Genomic DNA, 24409 nt, shown 5'->3' with positions numbered 1-24409 from the left:
GTCATTTTCTAATTGTTTACTTGCTCCCTTTCCATAGAAATAATTTCATTGTTTTATGAGGGGAGTATGTTATCTGATATCTCTGAAAAATATTGATGCTAGAAATATCCTTCTTTAAAAATACTAAGGATTAGACCAACAGAGAAGGAAATATAGTCCTGACTTGGCTGTAAAGTAATATACATTCATATTCAATAATCATATCAATATTCATACAATTATAGTAACTCAAAAACTATTTAGTAATAGTTTTCAACTATTACAATCAAATTATGCACAAATCTTAGAAGATTTCCAGAATCGGAGCAAGTAGTAATGATTTTAAAACTGAAAATTAAAGATATGTCTGATTAACAGCGGGCTTGGAAGTGGTAGGGAAAACAAGAAACTACACACACAAACACATATTGAATATATGTTTTATTTATAATTTTAATTTATATTTTAATATAATATGTAATATTTAATATATGGGTATGTGCTTTACATATATGCATATACAAATTTATGCATATATATGCATATGTATATAATATGCATGAGTATATACTACAAACACACACACGTATATATATAAAAAACACACAAGTGACAAATATTGTAACTGAGTTAAAATCCTCATTGTCTGTAACAGAGTAGTTGGTAATTGAATTAAAGTTCAAACATACCTTGGAGTAAAACAAGTAATCACCAAAATGAATAACAAAAACATAAACAAACACATACACACAAAATATATATATATATTTTTTTGTGTGAGGTAGATTAGCCCTGAGCTAACATCCATGCCAATCCTCCTCTTTTTACTGAGAAAGACCAGTCCTGGGCTAACATCTATTGCCAATCCTCCTCCTTTTTCTCCCCCAAGCCCCAGTAGATAGTTGTATGTCCTAGTTGCAGATCCTTCTAGTTGCCGTATGTCAAAATATTTTTAAGAGGCAATTTCTGCCAAGGAACTAGGTGGAAGAGATTTTCAAGGTGAAGGTTTTGATTTGTTTTAATGATTATCTTGTCTGTGTTGTTTGATTATAATTTGTACAAATGCACATATTATTTACACTAAATTTAACATACTTCTGTAAGAAAAAATAGTATATATACTTTGTAAGCCATAGACAGACAGATAGCTGAAGAGTCAAGGAAGAAAATGTTTCATGGTTTAGGGAGTCATAGAGTGTCATTAAGATATATTATTTTAAATGAATATTTTACTAAAGTGTAGTATACATGCAATTAATACATCATAAGTGTACAGCTTTATGAAATATTACCAAGTGGACACACTCTGTAATTACAATTCAAGTCAAGAATTAAATCATTGGCAGCCACTCAGAAGCTCCCCTCATGCCCTGTTTAATCATTACCTGGACTTTCATTCTCAAAGTTAAGCATCATCCTAATTTCTAACACTGTAAACTAGTTTTGTCTGTTTGTAAGCTTTATATAAATGAAATCATGCACTACATATTATTTTATCTATTTCACTTGACATTATATTTGAATAGACCACAATTGTTTACTTATTCAGTTTGATTATGATGGACATAGCTTCTGGGTATTATGAGTATGCTGAAACATATCTTTTACAAGTTTTCTGGTGAACATATGTATGCAGTGCTGGATATATAGCTGACAAACTTGGGAAAACAAGTAGGAGATAAGAACTTGGGAAATAAGAACAAACTCCAAAGGGTTTGGGAGGGAAAATGCTAAGAAAAATAAATTAGCACAGATACTGATGAACATGGCTCATGTTTTGCCAGGGACTTAAAATTTTTAAAAAGTTCAACTCCGGTCCTAGTGATGCAACCACTGTGCCACAAGGTTGTGTAGATTGTCATTCAGGAGACAAATATCTGTCTAGGAAATTAAATGCATTGAACTTTATAGGCCCCTATAAGGAAAGAGACTTTGAAGAACATGGAATTTCAGAAGAGAGGATCTTTGTCTACATGAAGACAGTGGTACCCTTTCAAAAGAGGTAGAAGAATTAAAGTCACATTAAAATATTTCTTATGGCCAGACATCTGTTTTCATTTGAATAGTTTCCTATTGACTAGGTGATATCAACCTGGCTAAGAGAACCCTAACTTCTCAGAAGACTCTGTGTAAATGTTATGAGAAGAATTATTCTTTCCCTTAGGCAAAAAATTAATGACATTTTCTTGTATCTGTTTGGTTTTCACTCCATACACAATAGGGTTAATTATGGGAGGCATGAGTGGATCGAGATTAGCCATAATAATGTGTATGTGTGGAGGAATAGTGTGTCCCTCAAACAGTGTATAAACAAGGTGAAGAAAGCAGGGACATAGGTGATGACGATGGCACAGATGTGGGCAGTAGAGGTTCTGAAAGTTTTCTGTCGAGCATCTGCTGATGACAGACTCACAACTGCACGAAGAATCATGGTATAGGAGATTGCGAGGCACATGACGTCAAAGTCCCGAATCAGAAAGGCGACAGTTAAACCATAGATGGCATTGAGCTTAATATTGCCACAGGATATCTTAGCCACAGACATGTGGTCACGGTATGTATGGGGTATGACATTGCCCCCGCAGTATGGCAGGCGCTTGGTGAGGAAAGTGAAAGGGATAACAAGCATTACACCTCTAAGTTAAGTGAGGAGCCCAGCCTCGGCACTGAATTAGTGAGGATAGTGGCATAGTGCAGGGGTTAGCAAATAGCCACATAGCGGTCCAGGGCCACGAGCATGAGCACCCCAGACACCATCCCAGTGAAGGTGTGCACAAAGAACATTTGGACCAGGCAGGCCTTAAAATCAGTATCCTTAAGTTTTAATCACAATATGCCGAGGGTGTTGGGAAGAGTGCTGGTACACGTGAGCACATCCGTGAAGGAAAGAAGGGCTAGGAAGGTGTACATATGTCTACGTAAGCCCTCTTCAAAGTAGATAAGGTACATAAGGCCAAAGTTCTCTGTAATGGTAATGATGTGCATGGCACACAATGGGAAAGGGATCCACAAGTACACTTCTTCCAGCCCAGGGATGCCATTGAGGATGAATGAAGCTGGAGTTAGGCTGGTGTCATTCAGAAATGACATAATGACTGTTGGAAGTTCATGGTACGGCAGATACACAATTTCCCTACAAGAAAAAAAAAAAAGTAAATTCAGAGAGTAATTGACAAGCAGGATTTTCTTCTCCATAATAGCTAATTAGTCTTTCTTGTACATCAATCACCATATATAGTCTCTTATGTTGAATACATAACATACACACTATTTGGGTCCATGCCTTAAGAATTAGACATTGATAAAATGAACTGACTGAATCTAGGTGATTTGCTGCATCTGGATGTCTCTTCTTTATTATTATGCAAGCCATTCTTCACTGAAGTTGGCCACTAACTGCCCAACTGGATGTTCGAAAAGAATATTTGCTGTGTTTTAGGTGCTCACCATCTTAATCAGAGATGCCTATTCCATTCTGAAATGTTAGCAAACCTTAATAGTTCTTGTGGGCTCATTCTTCAAAGTTAATCAGTCTGACAATGATTTCAACCTAATTTTAGACCAAATCCAATTTTCAGGAAGCTGGAATGCAAAAAACTATAAATTATCCCCTTGTGCCAAAAGCTTTCTTTGAGAGAAATCATAGAATATCTTAAAGGTAGAAAAAAAATAATCCCCTTACTAATATCTTGAAAAGGCCACCTATTAATTCCTTTGATCCGTTCCACAATAAATGGATGGGGAAGATTCATGGAAATGTGATAACTTAGAGAACTTTGTGTTTGTAAGGTGAGAGTCTAGTCCAATGGACTCTAGCATCTAATCCAATGAGACTAGAGATATTCATCATCTGAACTAAAACAACTGACATTTCCTATAGAACAAAGCACTTTACTTTTTATTTATATCACAACTTCAGAGAACCATGGAATTAAATATTTCTCAGGCTACGTAATCTTCAAAGCTAAGGTGTTTTGGGCCGGCCTCGTGGCTTAGTGGTTAAGTGCATGTGCCCCGCTACTGGTGGCCCGGGTTCGGATCCCTGGCGCGCACCGACGTACCGCTTCTCCGGCCATGCTGAGGCCGCGTCCCACATACAGCAACTAGAAGGATGTGCAACTATTACATACAACTATCTACTGGGGCTTTGGGGGAAACAAAAAAAAAACCGAGGAGGATTGGCCATAGATGTTAGCTCAGAGCTGGTCTTCCTCAGCAAAAAGAAGAGGATTAGCATGGATGTCAGCTCAGGACTGATCTTCCTCACAAAAAAAAAAAAAAAAAAAGCTAAGGTTTTTTTTAGCATAAAACTGATGCTCAATATATGTTTTTTTAAGTCCATAGGAAAAAAAGCTGTGAGATAATAAGGACTGACCAAACACTTCTGAGTAGTAAGGAGGAGAATATTTGGTGGAATAGTATATCGTAAGCAGACAAGAACAAAATTATGACCATAGGATGGATGCAAGTAGGATACACAAGTCTGAAATAGTGGGTTATGTTGAGTTACAATGTGCTAATTTAGAAAAAAAGTGCAAGTAGTATAATGCGGGGATAGTCCTATATAAGTGGCTATTGGAGAAAAAATAAATAGTCTCTTTGAATCCAAAATATCAGTGTTGAAATTTATAGCACCTGCTGGACATCTGAGAGGGGACCCACCAGCCACTTGAGGTGTCTCTGTTGGAAATTTAAGGTTGTGTAAAATTAGTTCTTCTTTATGGATGTACCTTTTGTAAAATTTCACGTCCTTATTCTTTACAAGATGAAGGCTGAGTAGACGAAATCTAGGGGTCTTTGAATTGAGAAATGACTAAAATATCATAATTATGATGTGAAATAGAGACAGTACCCTAAAAGTAAAAGTAGATAAGAAACAAAGAAAATTATGAAATAAGGCTGTCATCATTCTTTTCTCCACAGTATAAATTATTTTCTCTCAGAAACGATGTTTTTAGCTTTCATAGTCAGTGAGACTGATTACCTTTCTTTAGAATACTCCCTACAAGGATTATGTTTCTGTAGTTGAAAGAAGAACGTTTTATCTCAAGTGAAAGTGGAGCATCCAAGTCAGTCTGTAAAAGCAACCTTATGGTAGGGTATATCGTGCCTTTTCAAAAATGAGAATAACCCTCTCTGATAGCTCCTTTATTCCTCCTCCTGCCTCAGTTATCCTAACATACATCTACTCCATTAACAAGAAGAATGCACCTCAATTCTGAAATCTTCTCACCCTAAAAGCTATTGGAGTTCTTCAACAAGCTGAAGAGATACCCACGGGTTAAGTCATATTCACGTCTATAGGATGCCCTTGGCCCTGCAGGAGAGATAGAAGACCTATATTGAGACCACATGGAGGCTAAGGGAGGAGGGAGCGTTCCCATTCTGTGTGTGTGTGTGTGTGTGTGCGTGTGTGTGTGTGTGTGTGTGTGATATATTCTGAAGTAGGGGAGCTGAGAAAACTTAATTGTTACTATCTCTTTCTACTATAGTCTCGGAGAAGAAGTGCTTTTCTATGTGTGTTTTTAATGTGAAAAAAGAAGACTTAGGAATCAGATATATCTGGGTTAATAAACCTGGCTCAGCCATCAGGAGTTGTCTTAGGAATTATTTTGTCCCAAGTCATAGTCTATGACTCAGGAGGGCATAACATTTTATATGTGCAACAGAGATTATGTAGGTGTGAAACCATTTGGACTTTCAGAATTCAATCCTTTTGAGAGACAGACCTGTCATCTACCTTTTTCAAAACTTAGCACAACGTCATATACAAAGTTGGTACTGAAACAAATATTTTTGGTGGAGAATTAAATAATATTGGTATGCAAACAATGGGGTTTTATATGTTATCATATATTTAGTGTCCTTGATAAATTTACTTGTTAATTTTAAAATTATTTTGTACAGATCATTTTGGATTATCTAGATATAAACCATCTCATTGTGAATGAAGAAAAGTTTGCTTAACAGTTTCCTTTTTTTTTTTTTTTTTTGCATTTTGTCTTGTCTTATTCAACTGGCTAGGATATCCCTTCAGTGCAATGTTTAACAGGAGGAGTGATCATGGACATCGTTGTTTCATTGGCTATAGTGGATATAGTGATGACTGGGTATAGTGAAGCCGACTAGACATAGAGAAACCTGGCTCCAGACAGTCATATGAAGACATGTACTTCTGCTACAATGCAGAACCACAGCTGTGAAATGATAAAAACTATTATAAAATAAAAGCAAGTCACTTCTTCAGAACAAATCAATATGGGTAACTGCTTATAGTAACATGTAGTAATTTGTAATAATGTGCGTCTGCCTGCTGGTTGATAAAACTCACTTTGACTTTCAATTATATCCCCATACAAAACTTGAAACAACTGTTTTGGATGTTCAGGAAAGTGTAATCCATTGCTGAGAAGATAATTCTGGATTACTGTCCAATAATTCACCATGATACTTGCTGTAGAATTTTATAGATTCTGTTTTTCCCAGCTCTATGAAATATAATTGACATATAACATTGTGTAAGTTTAAGGTGTACAATGTGATGATTTGATACAGGTGTATATTGCAAAATATTTACCACAAAACATTAGTTAACACATCCTTCACCTCACATAATTACCATTTTGTTGTGTCATTGTGGTGACAACATTAAAAGTCTGTTCTCATAGCAACTTTCAAGTGTACAATACAGTATTGTTAACTATAGTCACCATGCTGTACATTAGATCCCCAGAACTTATTCATATTTATAACTGCAAGTTTTTCTTTTGACCAACATGTCCCAATTTTCTCCACGCCCTAGTCCCTGTTGTACACCATTCTACTCTTTTTCTATGAGTCTGTTATTTTTAGATTCTACATATAAGTGATATCATACAGTATCTGTCTTTCTCTGTCTGACACCTCATTTAGCATATTGCTCTCAAAATCCATTCATGTTGTTGCAAATGGCAGGATTTCCTTATTCCTCATGGCTGAATAACATTTCATTGTACATATACCACATTTCCTTTATCCATTTATCCATCTACAGACACTTCAATTGTTTCCAAGTCATGCCTATTGTGAACAGTGCTGCAATGAGCGTGGGAGTGCAGATTTCTCTTTTTTTTTTTTTTTTTTTTAAAGATTTTATTTATTCAGTTTTTCCCCCAAAGCCCCAGTAGATAGTTGTATGTCATAGGTTCACATCCTTCTAGTTGCTGTACGTGGGACTCGGCCTCGCGTTGGACGGAGAAGTGGTGCCTCGGGGCGCTCCCGGGATCCGAACCCGGGCCGCCAGCATCAGAGCGCGCGCACTTAACCGCCAAGCCACGGAGCCGGCCCGCAGATTTCTCTTGAAGATAAAGATTAGTGACATCTCTTTCAGATCTACACCCAGAAGAGAAATTGTTGGATCATATGGTAGTTCTATTTTTAATTTTTTGAGGAACCCCCACATTGTTTTCCACAGTGGCTATACCAATTTACAATCCCACCCATAGTGCACCAGCGTTCTCTTTTGCCCACCTTCTCATCAGAACTTATTTACTGTCTTCTTGTTGATAGCCATTCTAACAGATATGAGGTGATATCTCATTGTGGTTTTAATTTGTATTTCCCTGGTGATTAGTCATGTTGAACACCTTTTCAGGTACTTGTTGGCCATTTGTATGTCTTCTTTGAAAAATATCTATTCAAGTTCTCTGCACATCATTAATAAAATTTTTAAGTCTTGTTGCTAGAGTTGTATGAATCACTTATATATTTTGGATATTAACCTGTTACCAGACATATGGCTTGCAAATATATTCTCGTGGTCTGTAAGCTGCCTTTTTATTTTATTGATTGTTTCTTTTACTGTGCAAAAGTTGTTAGTTTGATGCAGTTCCGCTTGATTATTGGTTTTTGTTCTAGTGACTTTGGTGACATATCCAAAAAGAATATCGACAAGACCCATGTCAATAAGCTTTTACCCTACATTTTCTTCTAGGAGTTTTATGATTTCAGATCTTATGTTTAAGCCCATAATCCATTTTGAGTTATTTTTTGTGAATGGTGTAAGATAAGAGTCTAGTTTTATTCTTTTGTATGTGGATATCCAGTTTTACCAGCACCATTTATTGAAAAAAACTATCCTTTCTTCATTGAGTATTTTTGGCTCCCTTGTCAATATTAGTTCACCACATATGCCTGGGTTTATTTATGCGCTCTTGATTCTGTTCCATTGGTCAATGTGTCTTCATGCCAACGCTGTACCATTTTGATTACTATAGCTTTGATTATAGTTTGAAATCAGGAAGTGTGATGCCTTCAGCTTTGTTCTTTCTCATGATTCCTTTGGTTACCCAGGGTCTTTTGCAATTCCATGCAAATTTTAGTATTGTTTTTTTTTCTGTTTCTGTGAAAAACGCCATTGGAATTTCAATAGGGATTGCCTTGAATCTATGAAGGATTTAAATAATATGGATATTTTAACTTTAACACTTCTGATGCATGAACATAGGATATCTTTCCATTTATTTGTGTCTTCTTCAAATTCCTTCATAAAGGTCTCATAAATTTTAGTGCATAGATCTTTTACTTCCGTGATTAAATTTACTCCTAAGTATTTTATTGTTTTTGATGTGATGGTAAATGGAAATGTTTTCTTTATTTCTTTTTCAGATAGTTCGTTGTTAGTGTATAGAAATGCAACTGATTTTTGTATACTGGTGTTGTATCCTGACACCTTACTGAATTTATTCTGTCTAAGAGTATTTTGGTGGAGTCTTTAGAATTTTTTATATACAAGGTCTTGTTAACCATGAAGAGACAATTTTACTACTTCCTTTCCAATTTGGATGTCTTTTATTTCCTTTTCTTGCTTAATTGCTCTTGGTAGGACCTTCAGTACTATGTTGAACAGAAGTAGTCAGAGCAGGCATCCTTGTCTTTTTCCTGATCTTAGAATGAAAGCTTTTAGCCTTTCACTGTTCAGTAAGATGGAGCTATGGGGTTGTTATACATGGCTTTTATTATGTTAAGGTACATTCCTTCTATACCTACTTTGTTAGGAGTTTTTATCATGAAAGGATGTTGAATTTTGTCAAATGCCTTTTCTGTATCTATTGAGATGATCGTATTATTTTTGTCTGTCATTCCATTAATGTGATGTATCACATTTATTGATTGGCATATGTTGAAACATCCTTGCATCCCAGAGATGAATCCACTTGATCATAGTGTATGATCCTTTTAATGTGTTGTTCAATTCAGTCTGCTAGTATTTTGTTGAGACTTTTTGCATCTATATTCATCAGGGATATTGGCCTGCAGTTTTCTTTTCTGTAGTGTTCTTATCTGGCTTTGGTATCTTGGTAATGCTGGCCTCATGAAATGAGTTTGGGAGTGTTCAAGTAATGATGTCACTTGAATAGATATTCTTAATCAGCTGAAAGATGTTCCCTTCTGTTCCAAATATACTTAGATATTTTTTCATATGAGTGGATTTTGAATGTTATAATATTATCAACTTGCATCTATTGGGGTGATCATATGATTAGTCTTCATTTTATTGATAACATATTGATTTATGTTGATTGGTTTTAATGTCAACTTTATAATGTATAATTCACTGAATTGCACATATCAGAAAGATACCGTTTAAAGAGTTTTGACACGTATATACAACTGTGCAACTACTATACAGTTACATATAGAAATTTTTATCACCCCCCCAAAAATTTTCTTATGCCTCTTTCAGTCAATGCTCAACTATATTTCAAGTCCCAAATAACTCATAATCTGCTTTGTAACACTGTATGTTAGATTAGTGATCTTAGATATTAGTATGCATGGGGCAATATAGTATGTTCTTTTGTGTCTGGTTCCTTTCACCTAGCATAATATTTGTAAGATTCATCCATGTAATTTTGAGTATTAGTGGTTTATTCTTTTTAAATTGCTTCTAGTATGCTATAGTATGAATTTGCTACAATTTGTTCACTCACCTGCATTATTGGATATTCATTTGTTTCTTGATTGGGGCTATTATAAATAAACCTGTTGTAGACGTTCACGGCATGTTTTTCTATAGACATATATTTTTAGTTTTCTTAATTAAGCATCCAGTTGGAACTGTTGAGTCATATAGTAGGTGCATGTTTAAGTTTTCATGAAACTGGCAAAGTGCTTTTACCATTTTACATTCCCACCAACAATATATGAGAGTCGATTTGGCCTACATTCTCACCAATACTTGATATGGTCATTCTTTTTAATTTTAAACATGCTGGTGTGGATATAGTAGTATCTCATTGTGATCTTGCTTTGCATTTCCCAGATGACTTATGATACTAAGCATTTTTTGTGTCCTTGTCTCGTATACATCTTCCTTGGTGAAATGTCTGTTCAAATATTTTGCCATTTATATTTGGGTTATTTGTATTATTATTTTTGAATTGAAAATATTCATTGTATATTTTGAATAAAAGTCATTATTAAGATATATTTATTGCAAGTCTTTTTTTTTCTCAGCTTCTAATTTGTCTTTTCATGTTTATATTATTAATGGCATCTTTCAAAGAGTAGTTTTTAATTTTAACGATGTACATCTCACCAAATTTTTATTTTATGTTTTATACTTTTTGTTTCCTAGCTAATAAATATTGCCTAGCCCAAGGACATTAAGACATATCTTAAGTTTTCATCTAGTGGTTCTGTAATTTTAGCTTCTAGTTTAATTATGTGCTCCATGTTCAGGTACTTTTTGTGCATGCAGAAAAGTAAGGGCAGTGATTCATTTGTCCCTAGAAACACACAATTGTTCCAGCACCACTTGGAAAAATTATTCATCCCATTACATATTTTGATTCCTTTGTTGAAAATCGATTGACCGTATATGTGTGATTCTGTTTCTGGACTCTCTGTTCTGTTTCATTTATTTATATTTCCATCCTTATATTATTACTACATTATCTTGATTACTGTATCCTTATAAGTCTTTAAATTAGTTAACTCAAGCCCTCTATATTTGTTCCTTCTTTTTATAGATTTATTTATATATTATTTGTTCTTTCCATTTCCATAGATGTTTTAGATTAATATTTTTATACCTACAAAAATCTTTCTTCGATTTTTATGAGGATGGCATTGAACCTATAGATAAATTTGAAAAAAATGAGTATTTTAACACTCAAATCTTCTAATCCTTGAACATGTTAAATTTATTTATTTTGATCTTTTTTCAACTTTCTTACTAATGTTCTGTAGTATAGTGTAAAGACCTTGCAAATATCTTATTAAATAGATACCTGTCTTTTATCATTTTTGAATCTATGATAAATCATTTTGATTCTTTAGATTTCTATTTCATATTGTTTATGGATGTTAAATACAGATCAAGTTAATTTTAGTCTTATTATTTACTTCTCTTATTTTGTGTTTTATTCAACCCTCTTTTTTCTGGATTATAATGTCCAACTTCAGAGAACTGATTTTAAATACTATTATAAGTATTTAAATATACAAATTTCTCTCTAAGTAATCTTTTTTTTGTTTGTTTATTTTTATTTTATTTTAAACTTTTTTTTTTAAATTTTTTGTTTATTGCAGTAACATTGGTTTATAACATTGTAAAAATTTCAGGTGTACATCATTGTACTTCTATTTCTGCATGGACTACATCTTGTAATTAGTATTTTGGTGGTGAACATGATGTAGTCTCTAAGTAATCTTTTTATCTTTCCCTCAAATTTTGATAGGCTGAAGTTTACTAATTTTCTGTAGTTCTTCTTTTACCCATGATTATACAGATGTTTAATTTCACATATCTTGAATGTATTTGGTATTTTATTGTTATTGTTTGCTAATTTAATTGTTTTCAGTTAGGGAACATATTCTCTATGATTCATATCTTTTTAAATTTATTCTTTTTTGTTTTATGACCCATATGCATTTGAAAAGAATGTGTCTTCCGCTGTTTGGAGCATAAAGACAAGTAGGAATTGACCATCACCTCTGTATCTGTCTTTCACCACATTTAACGATGATGACCTTCAGAGAGCAATGGCTGCTGCTTCCCTTCTACCTTCCAAATCTCATGCAAATTCCTCTTTTGGCCAACTCTAACCCACCAACATACAAGAAGAAGATTCTGGGAAATATAATTTCATCTTAACCAAGTTGACTATACAAATCACCACTGGGTTATTTTCTCTCCTAACAAAGCAAATAAGGTTAAAAAATCTGTTCTCAATTTTGGAAGAACACAAGTTGTAACAATTTTTTACCAAAAGACAGGGTTGTGTGGATATGAAGTCATAATGAAAGAAGAAAACAGATCCAATTTTAGATTCATATGAGTCTACGTCCAAGAAAGTGACTGAAGGGATTATGTCTTTTTCAGGAAAACATATTTTGTAAAGGCTGCCTGCATTTGCTACTACCTTGATTGAGATTTATTTTCATTTCTCTCCCATATATTGGTGTTTTCTTCAAGTTGTGGGTTAAAATTTTTGAGTTGCTTGTTTATATTTTATTAAGAGAATTCTTATCAGAGTGACGAGTTTGTGTCTCTGACTCTCAATAAGGTATTTTTATTCTATCTTTTTCATTTCTATTTTTGAGAGCAATTTTAGCAAACTAGCTAGAAGTGAACAATAAATTTGACAAGGTAGATAAAATAGACAAGGTCCTTGAAATATACAATTACCAAAACTGACAGAAGAAGACAGAAAAAACTAAAGCCTCTTATTTGTTAGAGAAATAGAATTTATAATTAAATCCTTTCCACGCCCAGATGACATTAATGGTGAAGTCTTCTAAATATTTATATGAGAAATAAACTCTTTCAGATAATAGAGAAAGATGTAACACTTCCAAAGTTGTTTAATGAAGCTACACAACCTCAATACTGAAACCTTACAAAGACATTATAAGAAAGAAAATTTATAAGGCAACGTATCTTAAAAATGCAGATGTAAAAATCTCAAGGAAAATATTATTAATGAGAATTGAACCTATTAATGCATGAAGAAGGTAATAACTCATAACTAACTGGAGTTTATCCCAGAAATATAAGGTTGAATTAATACTTAAACATCAGTCAATGTTGCTTTTGGTATTAACACAATAAAAGAGAAAAGCCACATGATAATCTTCAGAATTATCTCATTTAAAACTTGAAACACTACTTTGAGATAGATATTATCATTACAGTCTTTTAAGATTAAAATGATTTAGTGCCAATAGAAGTCTGTAGCTGATAACAAACAACATAAATCATACATTTATTAAGTGGAGTAGAAGAATTCAAGTTCAGGTCTATTATTCACCAAATACTTTTATTTACAACTACATTGTACTGACTGTTACACACCAGCTCTCTGCCTGCTGTTGTGTTATAACTAATACTGAACCCTACTAGCAGTCCTACAAGCTATGACCTTAGCAGTCTTGTATATCAGGAAACTTTTGGATAAGAGAATCTTAGGAGAATCTTTTGATAATTTCACGTGTCAAGCAGCAGTTTAGGCCAAGCTTGTCTCAGAGAAGTTTTCCCAAAGTAAACAGTATTAACATAAGTTTCTGAGCCCTCTCAGAGAATAACCATGTTATCTCTTTTACCTAATACTAAACCTGTTTTCAGTTATAAGATAGGAAAAAACAAAGAACTTTCTAATTCCCTCTTATCAATTGGAACTTTTGTACATTTCTTCCCTTCTAAGCCCACCCATAAACATAGAGGGATTGTCTTTACTAGACATCTTAGCATATATTGCCACACCCTCTCAACTAATGTACATATTATAAGACATATATGGATAAACATAATTTGTTAATCTTCTACACCCATGAATTATTTATATTATAAGTATATAGTATATGCATAATATTTATAGGTATGTATACTTGCTTAATATAGTTTTTAATTAGAAAAAAAGACAACAACAAAAATATTGTAAACAAGTAGATTGTCATTCGAAGATTTTCTGCTTGAGGAACTGCTAACAGAGCTTAGGACTTGGAGCATGTCTGCCATCTGCTTGTTTATTATTTATTTAATTTAAATTTTATTATGCCTAATAGTATTAATATTGTAACTCAGCATATTTCAAGAGGAAGTCTTGCCTCTAGACTTTTCATTTATTGTAACTGTGTGTTTTGGAAGGAAGCTATAACTCATCAGATTTCTAATAATTGACGACTCTCTCTCTGGGCTGAAGCTCTGTAACATAGAGCTTGTTTGTTTTTGTTTTATGTGCTTTGGTGAGTGCGTTTGTTCATCGCAAAAGAAAAATCTGTATTTGTTAGGTTTCTGCCCATTGGAGGTACCTGCTCTAGAAGAAAGATATATCATTACACCAGATTCCTTCTTACTGTTTTCACCTTCCAATAGTCTGCACTCATTTCTACAAACCCAAAGGATGATATTAAATTGTGGTCATAAATGTTCTCTGCTTCCTTCCTCAAAATCCCTTGACTGTTGGGAGAATTGCATTCCAACCTTCTATGTTTCCTTAGATTTGATCAATATTTACTAAATGGAATTACACCTTAAAAGAGTGCTGTATTTCTACGAAGGTAGAGGGGATCAGGAATGAAGAAATGATGCATTTTACAGAGCAATGTTTCAAATGAGCATACAACCTAGCCTTATTGCATAAAATATATTTTCATGAGTCTCTAGCACAGAAGATTCTGAAATTGTTTACTCAATATTTTTGAGGAAACTTTGAGATCCATAAATGCCGTGTAGATAAAGCTATGACGAAAGTTACAAAGCTATAATTAAAGCACTCTAGGAAGTCAGATTTATACTGCAATGGATACTAAACAGTTTACATGTCCCATCAGAGAAAAGTTGTTAAAATTTGAGGGTAATTATTGAGGTTCCCCCCCAGCTCTGCTAAAATATATTCTAAATATAAATCTAGTTTGAACAAAGCTAAATTTATCTCCTCTCCCTTCAGAAATGTCCCGTAGATGTCCTATGGGACATCTATCTGTGAAACCCCAAATAAATTTTCTCCTTTTGCTTGAAAAATCCACAGAGAAGTCATTAAGTGTTGTTATATAGAGTTCCTAACCAATACTGTGCAATTATTCTGAACAATATCAGTCATGAATGGGGATTTAAAAACATCTGACATCACAGCGAGTTTGGATGATTCAGAAGAAAAAAATACATAAGATACACAGAAAATTTGGGATGGATTTGAGTCAGAGGGTGATTGAATATGAAGCACTGAATTATCTCACTCTTTAGACTTCTGAAACCAAAGGGATTTGCAAACTGACTTGAAGAGGGAGAAGGAAAAGTGGGGGGAAAATTAAATGTAGTTTAGGCACTGGAGGAAGGAGATTCCATGGTGCTAATTTGAGAAGGACCAAAGAGATAATATTATAGGCAAGCAAATTTCTGTATAATAATAGAAAAACTTCTCTGCTCTCCATAGATGTAGGAGTCTTCCATGGGAAGTGGTAAGACCTGTACCAATGAAAATGAGTTAGTGCAAGAGTTAGAAGGAATTCTAGTGACCGTGCAGCACAACATCCTGACAACAACATTCATGACACGTCTTTCTCCTTCGCTTGAATACATCTGAAGGCAGTAATCTTTTTATCTTACTAGAGATCTCTATCTGCGTGAAGGAACATTACTTGAACCCAAATCTGTTTTCCTATAACTATTGCTATTCTTCATATGTATGACTTTAGGATATGCAAAATAATACAAAAGGCAATTAGTTGCATCTACTCCATGTACTCATCCCAATTCTAAATATCTCCAAATTTCTTTTCTTAATCTTTAAGATTCCAGACATCTTGAAACCATGTTTGCCTTCCTTCATATACCCTTTATTTTTCAATATGCACACTAATTTGTTAAGCTATTTATGTAAAATCAAGAAGAAGAACCAAAAAGAACTTTTGGAAATTCACTCATTCACTCATTCATTATATAACTTTTCTCTTGTGCCAGTTACTATTTTAAGTGCAAGAGTTATAGCAGTGAACAAAATAGACGTAAATCACTGTGCGTATAGATTTTACATTCTAGGGAAGGAGAGAGGACAATACTAATTGCTGTGGAGTAAAGAAAAGCTAGAAGGAAGATATTATACCATGATTGGCAGAGATCTGGAGGTTGCAATTATAAATTGAGAGGTAAGGAAAAGTTTGAGTTTGACACTGAGTAGAGACCTGAAATCGTTGATGGTACGCACCATGATATGTGGGGAATAATAAAGCAGGCAGTGATGTTGCAAATGGAAAAGCCCTGAACTCTGCACATGATTGCTGAGTTTGCGAAACCTCTACTAGGTATGGATAGACCGAGTGGATCAGAGTTGGAGCAGTGGGAGACACATTCAGAGATTTAAAAGGGTCCTCATTGTATAGGATGTTGTAGGCAAGTATAAAGATGTTGGCTTTTGCTCTGAGTGAGATGTAAGGATATTGGATGTGTAAAGGTTGGCTAGACATGGTTTTACTTACATTTATTTTATAAAGCAAAATAATGATAATAATACTAACAATAATTATGATAGTACTATACATTTTGCTTATTATGTTCCAGGCTGTGGTGAAAATCTCCAAGGTTTAGTCTACTTAATGTTAAAGGCATTTACACTTGAGCAAATTGCTTTAAAAAGCCATCAGTTCTAATATTTTCCTGTTTTCCAGAAAAATTTGCATTTATAGTTTTTATATATTGATATTGTTTACGTAGCACCATTTAAAAAATGTTCAACTGGTTAAAAGTAATGGTAAAAAAAAAAAAAAAAAAAAAAAAAACACTTCTATAGAAAACCCTAGGCTAAATCTCATGAAAAAATAAATAAATGGAGAGAGACAAAATAAAAGCAATCAAAATTAGAACTTTGGAAAATACTGTTATCTGGAGGAGATTAAAATATAACAGAAGAATATATGAAACAATTTTTGAAAATACAATAAAATATACAATAGAGTACTGTGGGAAAATCAATAACTCAAGTTGATAATCTCCAATGAAAAATAACTAAGTAGGTGCTTTTAAAAATGTAAGATAAAGAAGAATTTTCTCAAAAAAAAAAAAAGAGATCCAGAGTCTTATGATTTTAATCAAAAAGCTTTCAGACTAGATCCATGTCCCAGAATACAGAAGAAAGGTGGAAAGCTGTTTTCACAAAACAAACAAATTAATTAAGAAAAATTCCATCCTATCCAATTTAAATATTATAGTTATTTGCGGGCTAAAAATAATACACCAAAAGGAGACATACAAATTATGATTATTTGTAGATATATACCGTGCTTATCTACATAGAGATTTAAGAGAATCAATAGAAACTATGAGAAGTAATTAGAGCTTAAAATGTCAATGGCTAAATTGTTCATGCTTAAATTGTTCATGTTTACCAGTAAGAAATAATTAGAAATATAATACAAAATGCACATGACCATGCTTTGTAAGTTGTAACTTATTATATAAATATTGGCCTTTCAAATCTTCTGTGTTTGATTATTCTGACTTGGAAAATCCAGACTTGCCATGTTTAGTCTTGTAAATACATCACACTAAGCCCCTAATATCTGTGTGCAATAGGTAGGTGCTCACATAATTTAATTGGGTATAACCTAGTGGACACAGCTGAAAGGACTTCTTAGAGAAAGGAAATTATGTGAAGAGTTAGGAGAATCAATGTTATTTAAACAAGCCCATAATCTGAAATTGGTCAAGGGGGCAAAACTAAGCATGAGAGACTGGTCTAGGAATATAAGCAGGTATAAACAGACAGAGTTTACAGTAAGTTTACTAAGGAAGACCAGGGCTTTGTTACTACGTTTGCACTATGTTTGCCTTCTTGTGATTCAGTAACAGGCTCAGGACTGCTAAGTGGGATCAAAGAACATAGTTTGGGTGCAAAAAAGATAATTTTTCTCCTAAAATTATTATTTATGTTGTGCAAAATACTTGTTCACCTTTTTTCTCTAGCTGAAAATAACATCACTACTATCTTCTTGTATAGGACATCTTTATTGGTACCAAAAGTAACATGCTTTGCAATTGGTCATCATGCAGGGAGCCAACAGCTCCAGCCTGACACCAAGGTACTTCATTCTAAATGGGATTCCTGGGCTGGAAGCCACACACATCTGGATCTCCCTGCCATTCTGCTTCATGTACATCATTGCTGTCTTGGGGAACTGTGGGCTCATTTATCTCATCAGCCATGAGGAGGCCCTGCATCGGCCCATGTATTACTTCCTAGCCTTGCTATCCCTTACAGATGTTAGTGGGTGCACTTCATTTGTTCCCAATATGTTATGTATCTTTTGGTTCAGTCTCAAAGAGATTTACTTTAATGCCTGCCTTGTGCAGATGTTTTTCATCCACATGCTGACGGGCATGGAGTCTGGTGTGCTCATGCTTATGGCTCTGGATCGCTATGTGGCCATTTGCTACCCTCTACGCTATGCCACCATCCTCACCAACACTGTAATTGCGAAGGTTGGCCTTGCCACCTTAGTTCGAAGCGTGTTGCTCATGATCCCGTTTACTTTCCTGCTCAAGCGTCTTCCTTACTGCAGGGGCAACCTCATCCACCACACCTACTGTGACCATATGTCTGTGGCCAAATTATCCTGTGGTAACATCAAGATTAATGCTATCTATGGTCTCATAGCTGCCATATTGATTGGAGGGTTCGATATCTTCTGTATCTCCATGTCTTACACCATGATTATCCGTGCTGTAGTCAATCTGTCGTCTGCAGATGCTCGCCACAAAGCCTTCAGCACCTGTACATCACACATATGTGCAATTGTCATCACCTATGTCCCAGCCTTCTTCAACTTCTTCACTCATCGCTTTGGGGGACACACTATACCTCACCATGTCCACATTTTTATAGCCAACCTCTACCTGTTGCTGCCTCCTACCCTGAATCCAGTTGTCTATGGAGTGAAGACCAAGCAGATCCGTGAAGGAGTGATCAAATTGTTTTTTAGAGAGAAAGATATTTTGAGTAAGAGATAAATCTATGATATAGAATTCTGCATTTAGCATAAAGATAAAAATAAAAGTTATAAAGGAAGAGAGTAAATGCAAAATTAAACAACCGTGACGTCAGGAGAAAATACCTGTCGATATTCTGCTGTAAAAATTATGAAATAACCACAAAATTTTTAACCTACTCTACTTTGATAGAAGAAAATAAAATAGGAAATAATTGTATTCCTCACTTAGTTTAACTTTAGTTAGAGCTTGTGGAATGGATACTCAGAATGGGTTGTGTAGGTTATCCAACTTCAAGTAAACTCTGATGATTAATTTACTTTGGTCTAGCACTATGGAGGAGTACATAGGAAAGAATAAAAGAGGTCAGATAGCCTAGAGAAACTCGACAAGATTTGGGAAGGCACAGAAGCAAACTGTCTCATGTGTTACAGGGAAGCAAGAAACACTTCCTCATAACATCTGTGTTGTATTCCAGAGGTCCTGTCATCCTTCCTATTCCACATTTATGTGAAACTTGTATAACTTTAGAAAAAAAATTTTTTCTCTTCTCATTTATCTCTGGCATTCTGCTGCCTAGGTAATTATTTGGATTCCTATGAATGTACCAAGGTACATACAAAGGAAGCTGGAGTAAATATGATTACTGGAGTTTGTCATAATCCGGGAAGTACCCCTTGGAGTTAATATGGAGCAGAATTTTGACAGATACAGTGGATACCATCTGACAGCTGTTTAAGGAAAGGATTTGTGCATAGAAGAAAGGAGACTTGGAAAAAATCTACATACTTTGCCAATCAAGGATGCCTGGGCTTGACTGCTTTACTTGACTTTTACATAAGAGGGAGATGTTGAGTGATCAGGGACAAGGGAGAAAGGAGTACCTTATTTACATTTCTGGAAAGAACAGAGAAAAAAGAAATGAAAGTGGAATGATAAATGCGGTATTCAGAAATAGCAAGACTGAATGAAAAGTGAGAAAGAATAAAAGTATAACCCAAGAGGAAAGTGGAGTAATAGAATGTGGTCAGGAAATGGATACAAATAGATAATTAGGTGGAGATATTAATTATATTGATTAAGATTATATTCTTATATGCTAATATGAAGAATATATTTTAATATCATGTTATATGTAGTCAAATGACAGTGAAATATAGTAAATACATCATGCATTTTTTTCACAATATAATTTTCACATGTTTAGAAGCAAAACCTGTGTTTAAAAAAAAACAACAACATAAAAGTGTCTCTATGTAACATAAAATATAAACTTATAATTAGTAAAGTTGCTATCTCTTGGAATTATGTTTCTGGATTTGGTACACTTTCTTCATCAGGTTTTCTCATTTAAACCACACCAAAACACTAGCAAACAGATCAAGAAATTATTTTTCCTAAACTGCAATTTTTAAACATATATATTTTGTCAGATATTATAATAATGCTTCATATGTAATATGTCATTGAACTTTTACTTCCAAACTATAGGGTAGCTATAATTATCCTCATTTTATAGATAAAGAATATGAGCTACATAAATGGCAAGATTAGATGAATCTCAGAAAATTAAAATTAAAATGTAACTGTAATATTTTAGTAGGCTTATGCTGTGGGAAGGGGGTGATGGGGACAAAAAGAGCAACAAAATAAAACCAGAACATAAACTTGACAATCTGTAGAAATAAAATACAATAAATAAAATTTATTTGAGGCACCTGAGTAACAATCTCCAATTAATTTATGTCATCTTCCCCATTACAAATTCAAAAATGGGTTTCATAAGAAAAAATATATATATATAGTTTTAAAAATTGACTCAACTGAATCCACCAAGCTGGCCAGCAGGCCAGAATAATTTAGAAATTTAAAAATAATTATAGCATAGATGGTGTTGGAAGAAAATTCTACTCAGTATTCATGGGGAAAGAAAGAGAATCAAGAGCAGAGGGAAGAAAATGAGAGTAGAAGTGAGGACTGGATAAAATGGTGGAAAACACTTCATTTCAAATTCCATCTCCCACACTAGAGACCAAGGCAGAGCTCAGTGGGCACACCCTCCCGGGTCAACGTGGCGCAGTTTGATTAGATCTAGAACCAATGTATCAGGTGCAAAGAACTCACATCCAGATTTCCTTTCAAACCATGAGATATTAATATTCTCAAAGGAAAGGAAGTGGAAGGAAATTACGAGGTGATAACAGAGTTAGTGAGAGTTATCTTTCTCCTGCAGAGTCTCCAGAACCATTTGTCCAAACATTTCAGACTGGTCATATGTGTAGATGTACAGAGATAAAGAAAATGGAACAACAAAACAAAACAGTACAAATACGAGGACACAAAGCACACTGAGCATTCCACACGACCCTCTCACAAGTCTCTCCTGATAGTTGTGTTTTATGTTTTACTGAATTGGCACTATTAACCAAAAATATAACTGGAATCTTATCTCACTTTTTCCCTGAGTTCTCTCTCTCCATATCAATGAATGACAAATTTACTTTTCCTTGAAATGAAAAATACCGTAGACATAGCTTGCCTTTGAAAATAACTTAAAGGTGTTGCCAAGGCAGTTTTATAGAAAAGCTGAAAAATAACGAGATTGCACAAGGATGGTTTAACTCTTTTGTGGGATCTTAACAGATGAGAATTTTGAATTTAACATTTCTATATTTGAGATAAGGATTCAAAAGTATTTCAGTCAATAGAAAAGTGTTCTGATATTGGTCTGGGATTTTCCCTTGATTCCTTTGGAGCAGTAAACATCTGAAGAAACTAGACAATTGTGCATATACCTATCTACCTGTTGGGTACTTTTATGTTAGATGATCAAGGCACAGATTTCATTATCCAGCCAATGCTCTCTTTATGCACCCAAACACACCTTAAACCCCAGATAACAAGATAGCATAAAGAGTTTGTAGGCAAACGTGCATAAGGTTGAGGGTGCAAAGTGATGCTGGAGGTGCTGTGGGGGAAGAGTTGTGTATATGGAGAGGGACATTTTACTAAGTATAGCTCCCACAGGTAAAGTACTGCAATCCGGAGTAGTGATTAGAACTCTGGCTGCAACTAAAGCTGGGAGTGTTGGGGTCATCAAAGAATAAAATCAAGAAGAAAGATGAGAAGGATAAATGAGGGTAGAAAGCAAAGAAAAAGGAGTAGGGTAAAGAAAATTCAGGAGAGGTTATCACGATCTGCATATTGTACAAGAGAACATGATATGATGAGAAAGAACAAATAGCAATAATTTTAAGGAAAGGAAGAGAGGCGATTTGGAGGAGGGGTACAATTATTCTCCACTTCTTGTTACTTCAAGTTAGACTAACATTCTTAACTTTTCGTCCTAACTCTCATTCCTGTAAATAGGAAAATCTTCAGTTTTTGGTGTCTGTTGTAAGTTATATGTTGAGCCCTGAACCTCAGAGTAGTCAATCTCTCTGATTGAACAGAACATGCATTCTGATCTGTCCACATGGGCATGGTCAGTGGCCAGCCCCTCCCAAAGAGGTTTGAATTTGTCTATCTAGCGACTGGGTGAGCAAGCCTGCCTAAATCGGGGACAAAATGTAAACAAGCCCTTTTGACTGAGGATCTAAAGCCTTATTCTGCCAGACGTATATCATAAAATTGTTGACATTTTGATGTCAACTTCCTTGCCTCCAATTTGTCACAGTCAACTCTGAGCTGAGGAGGAAAGGACAGGGTTGTTATAAATAGGCCCTAGAAAAGCTCAAGTTTTTAGATGAAATTAGGACAAAATGGAAAGATAAATGAATAAGATAAAAGAAAAATCAAACAAAGCAAAAACACAATTGCACAGTTAAATGTTACAGATACAATGACGATGTATCTTAGCACAAATTAAAAATATCAGAAAATGTTTCCAGAAGAAATTAGTGTTTAAGCTGATACTGAAGGATAAACTGGTGTTAATTAAGTGGAAGGAGGATGGGAGATAAAAATTATTCCAGGAGAAGGAAATGGCCTACAGGGAGGTCTAGAGGAAAGAGCAAATCATACTCAAGGGACTGAAAACAAAAATAAGTGGGCTCAAATCAGGGGCCAGTTCTTTTCTGAGTTTATACTATATATCTATTTTCTTACACAAAAAATCAAATGTATTACTTTTTTGTTGTTTTGTTATTGTGGTTATTTTGTTTCATACAAAACGGAATCATAGGTCTATGAAGTCAAATGACTTCATGGAGTCATTTTTGGACTCTATGGTTTGAACAAGAAAGAGAATGGAAATTTTTAAACAGATGAATGACAGAAGCTTTCCATTTTGGAATAACAGTTTTTTCTGTAGTGAAGAAGTTGAGAAAATAATTTTGAAAAAAACTATTGACAAAAGTGTCTAATCATGTGGAATATATGTTAAAAATATTTATAATATCTATAATATAAATATAAGTTAAATCTTGACTTCATATCTTATACTTCTAGTGTACATAACTAAATATAATAATGAAATTCAGAAAAGTTTGAAGTAAAAGAATAACTTTATCAAGAATAGTTATTACTTCTGTCAATGCCTAAACTTAGTACAAATATTTACGAGCACTGGAGAATACCATATTATATCTCTTTTAAAAAGCTCCCTAGGAGATTTTGATGCAGTTGAGCATAACCAGTTTGGGGACCATGGTTTCCACGTTGAAAAAACCTGCTCAAAATTTAACTAATGTGTCATGCCAATTCCTATTTCCTTAAATTTTAAATCTAAAAGGAAAGAATTTATCCTAAGACTCATATGTAATTTTGTAATATAGTTGTATTGATTTAAATTTAACCAAAATTATTTCACCTGTATTCTATTGTTTTTTGACAAAAGCAAACTTTTTTATTTAAATGAACATTGTCTTTCCAAGTAGTCAACTTGGGAATCTCTGTACTCTTTTTTAGTAATATCACTAATGCAAAAAGCTAAACAAAATATCAACAACATAGTTAATACATTAAAATTTTATTAAATGCTTAAATAAGCAACTTCTGGAAATACATACCAAGAATTTAGGCTTTAACAGTTTTTTCATTTGAGGTGTTAGGTGATAGATGAGCTTGTGGGAGTAGTACAACATTATCTCATTTCCCCCAAAATGGTTGAGGTAAAGGAAGGTTTTCCTTTGAGTGATTTCTTTCTTTAATAGGAGAGAGGTAAGGGAAAACAATACAATCTCTGTCTACTATAAAATAAAAATTTAAGGACAAATACTACCTTGGAAAAATATTTGCAAACTATGAGAGAAAATGGGTTGGTATCTTAGTATTGAAACTGTCTAGCAAGCAGTAAAACAAAAATTAACACCTCCACTGAAGATAGATGAGGAGGTAAATGAATAATCAAGCATGAGAAAAACAATTGATCAAAATCACTTGAAAAAAATTCTCATAATCACTACTACTGATGTTAATTTTAATTCGAACTAAAATATCAAAGAGATAGTATTCTCACTGATC

At 34.1% G+C, this 24409-nt stretch overlaps 1 protein-coding gene and 1 pseudogene across 1 annotated transcript; one reads left to right on the top strand and one right to left on the bottom strand.

The window, feature by feature from the left end:
* Positions 1-2075: 2075 nt before the first annotated feature.
* LOC101406344 (olfactory receptor 52N1-like) lies at positions 2076-3069 on the bottom strand (annotated as a pseudogene).
* A 14932-nt stretch (positions 3070-18001) lies between these two features.
* On the top strand, positions 18002-18967 carry LOC101406592 (olfactory receptor 52N2-like). Its single transcript, XM_004418617.2, has one exon. It carries the CDS (start codon positions 18005-18007, stop codon positions 18965-18967), a length of 963 nt encoding a protein of 320 aa, XP_004418674.1. The 5' UTR covers positions 18002-18004.
* Positions 18968-24409: the final 5442 nt, after the last annotated feature.

Source organism: Ceratotherium simum, chromosome 7, assembly GCF_057802395.1.
Source record: "Ceratotherium simum simum isolate JZ-2026a chromosome 7, ASM5780239v1, whole genome shotgun sequence".
NCBI lineage: Eukaryota > Metazoa > Chordata > Mammalia > Perissodactyla > Rhinocerotidae > Ceratotherium > Ceratotherium simum.
Note: the sequence above shows the minus strand (reverse complement) of the source record. Positions and strands in the feature narration are given on the sequence as shown.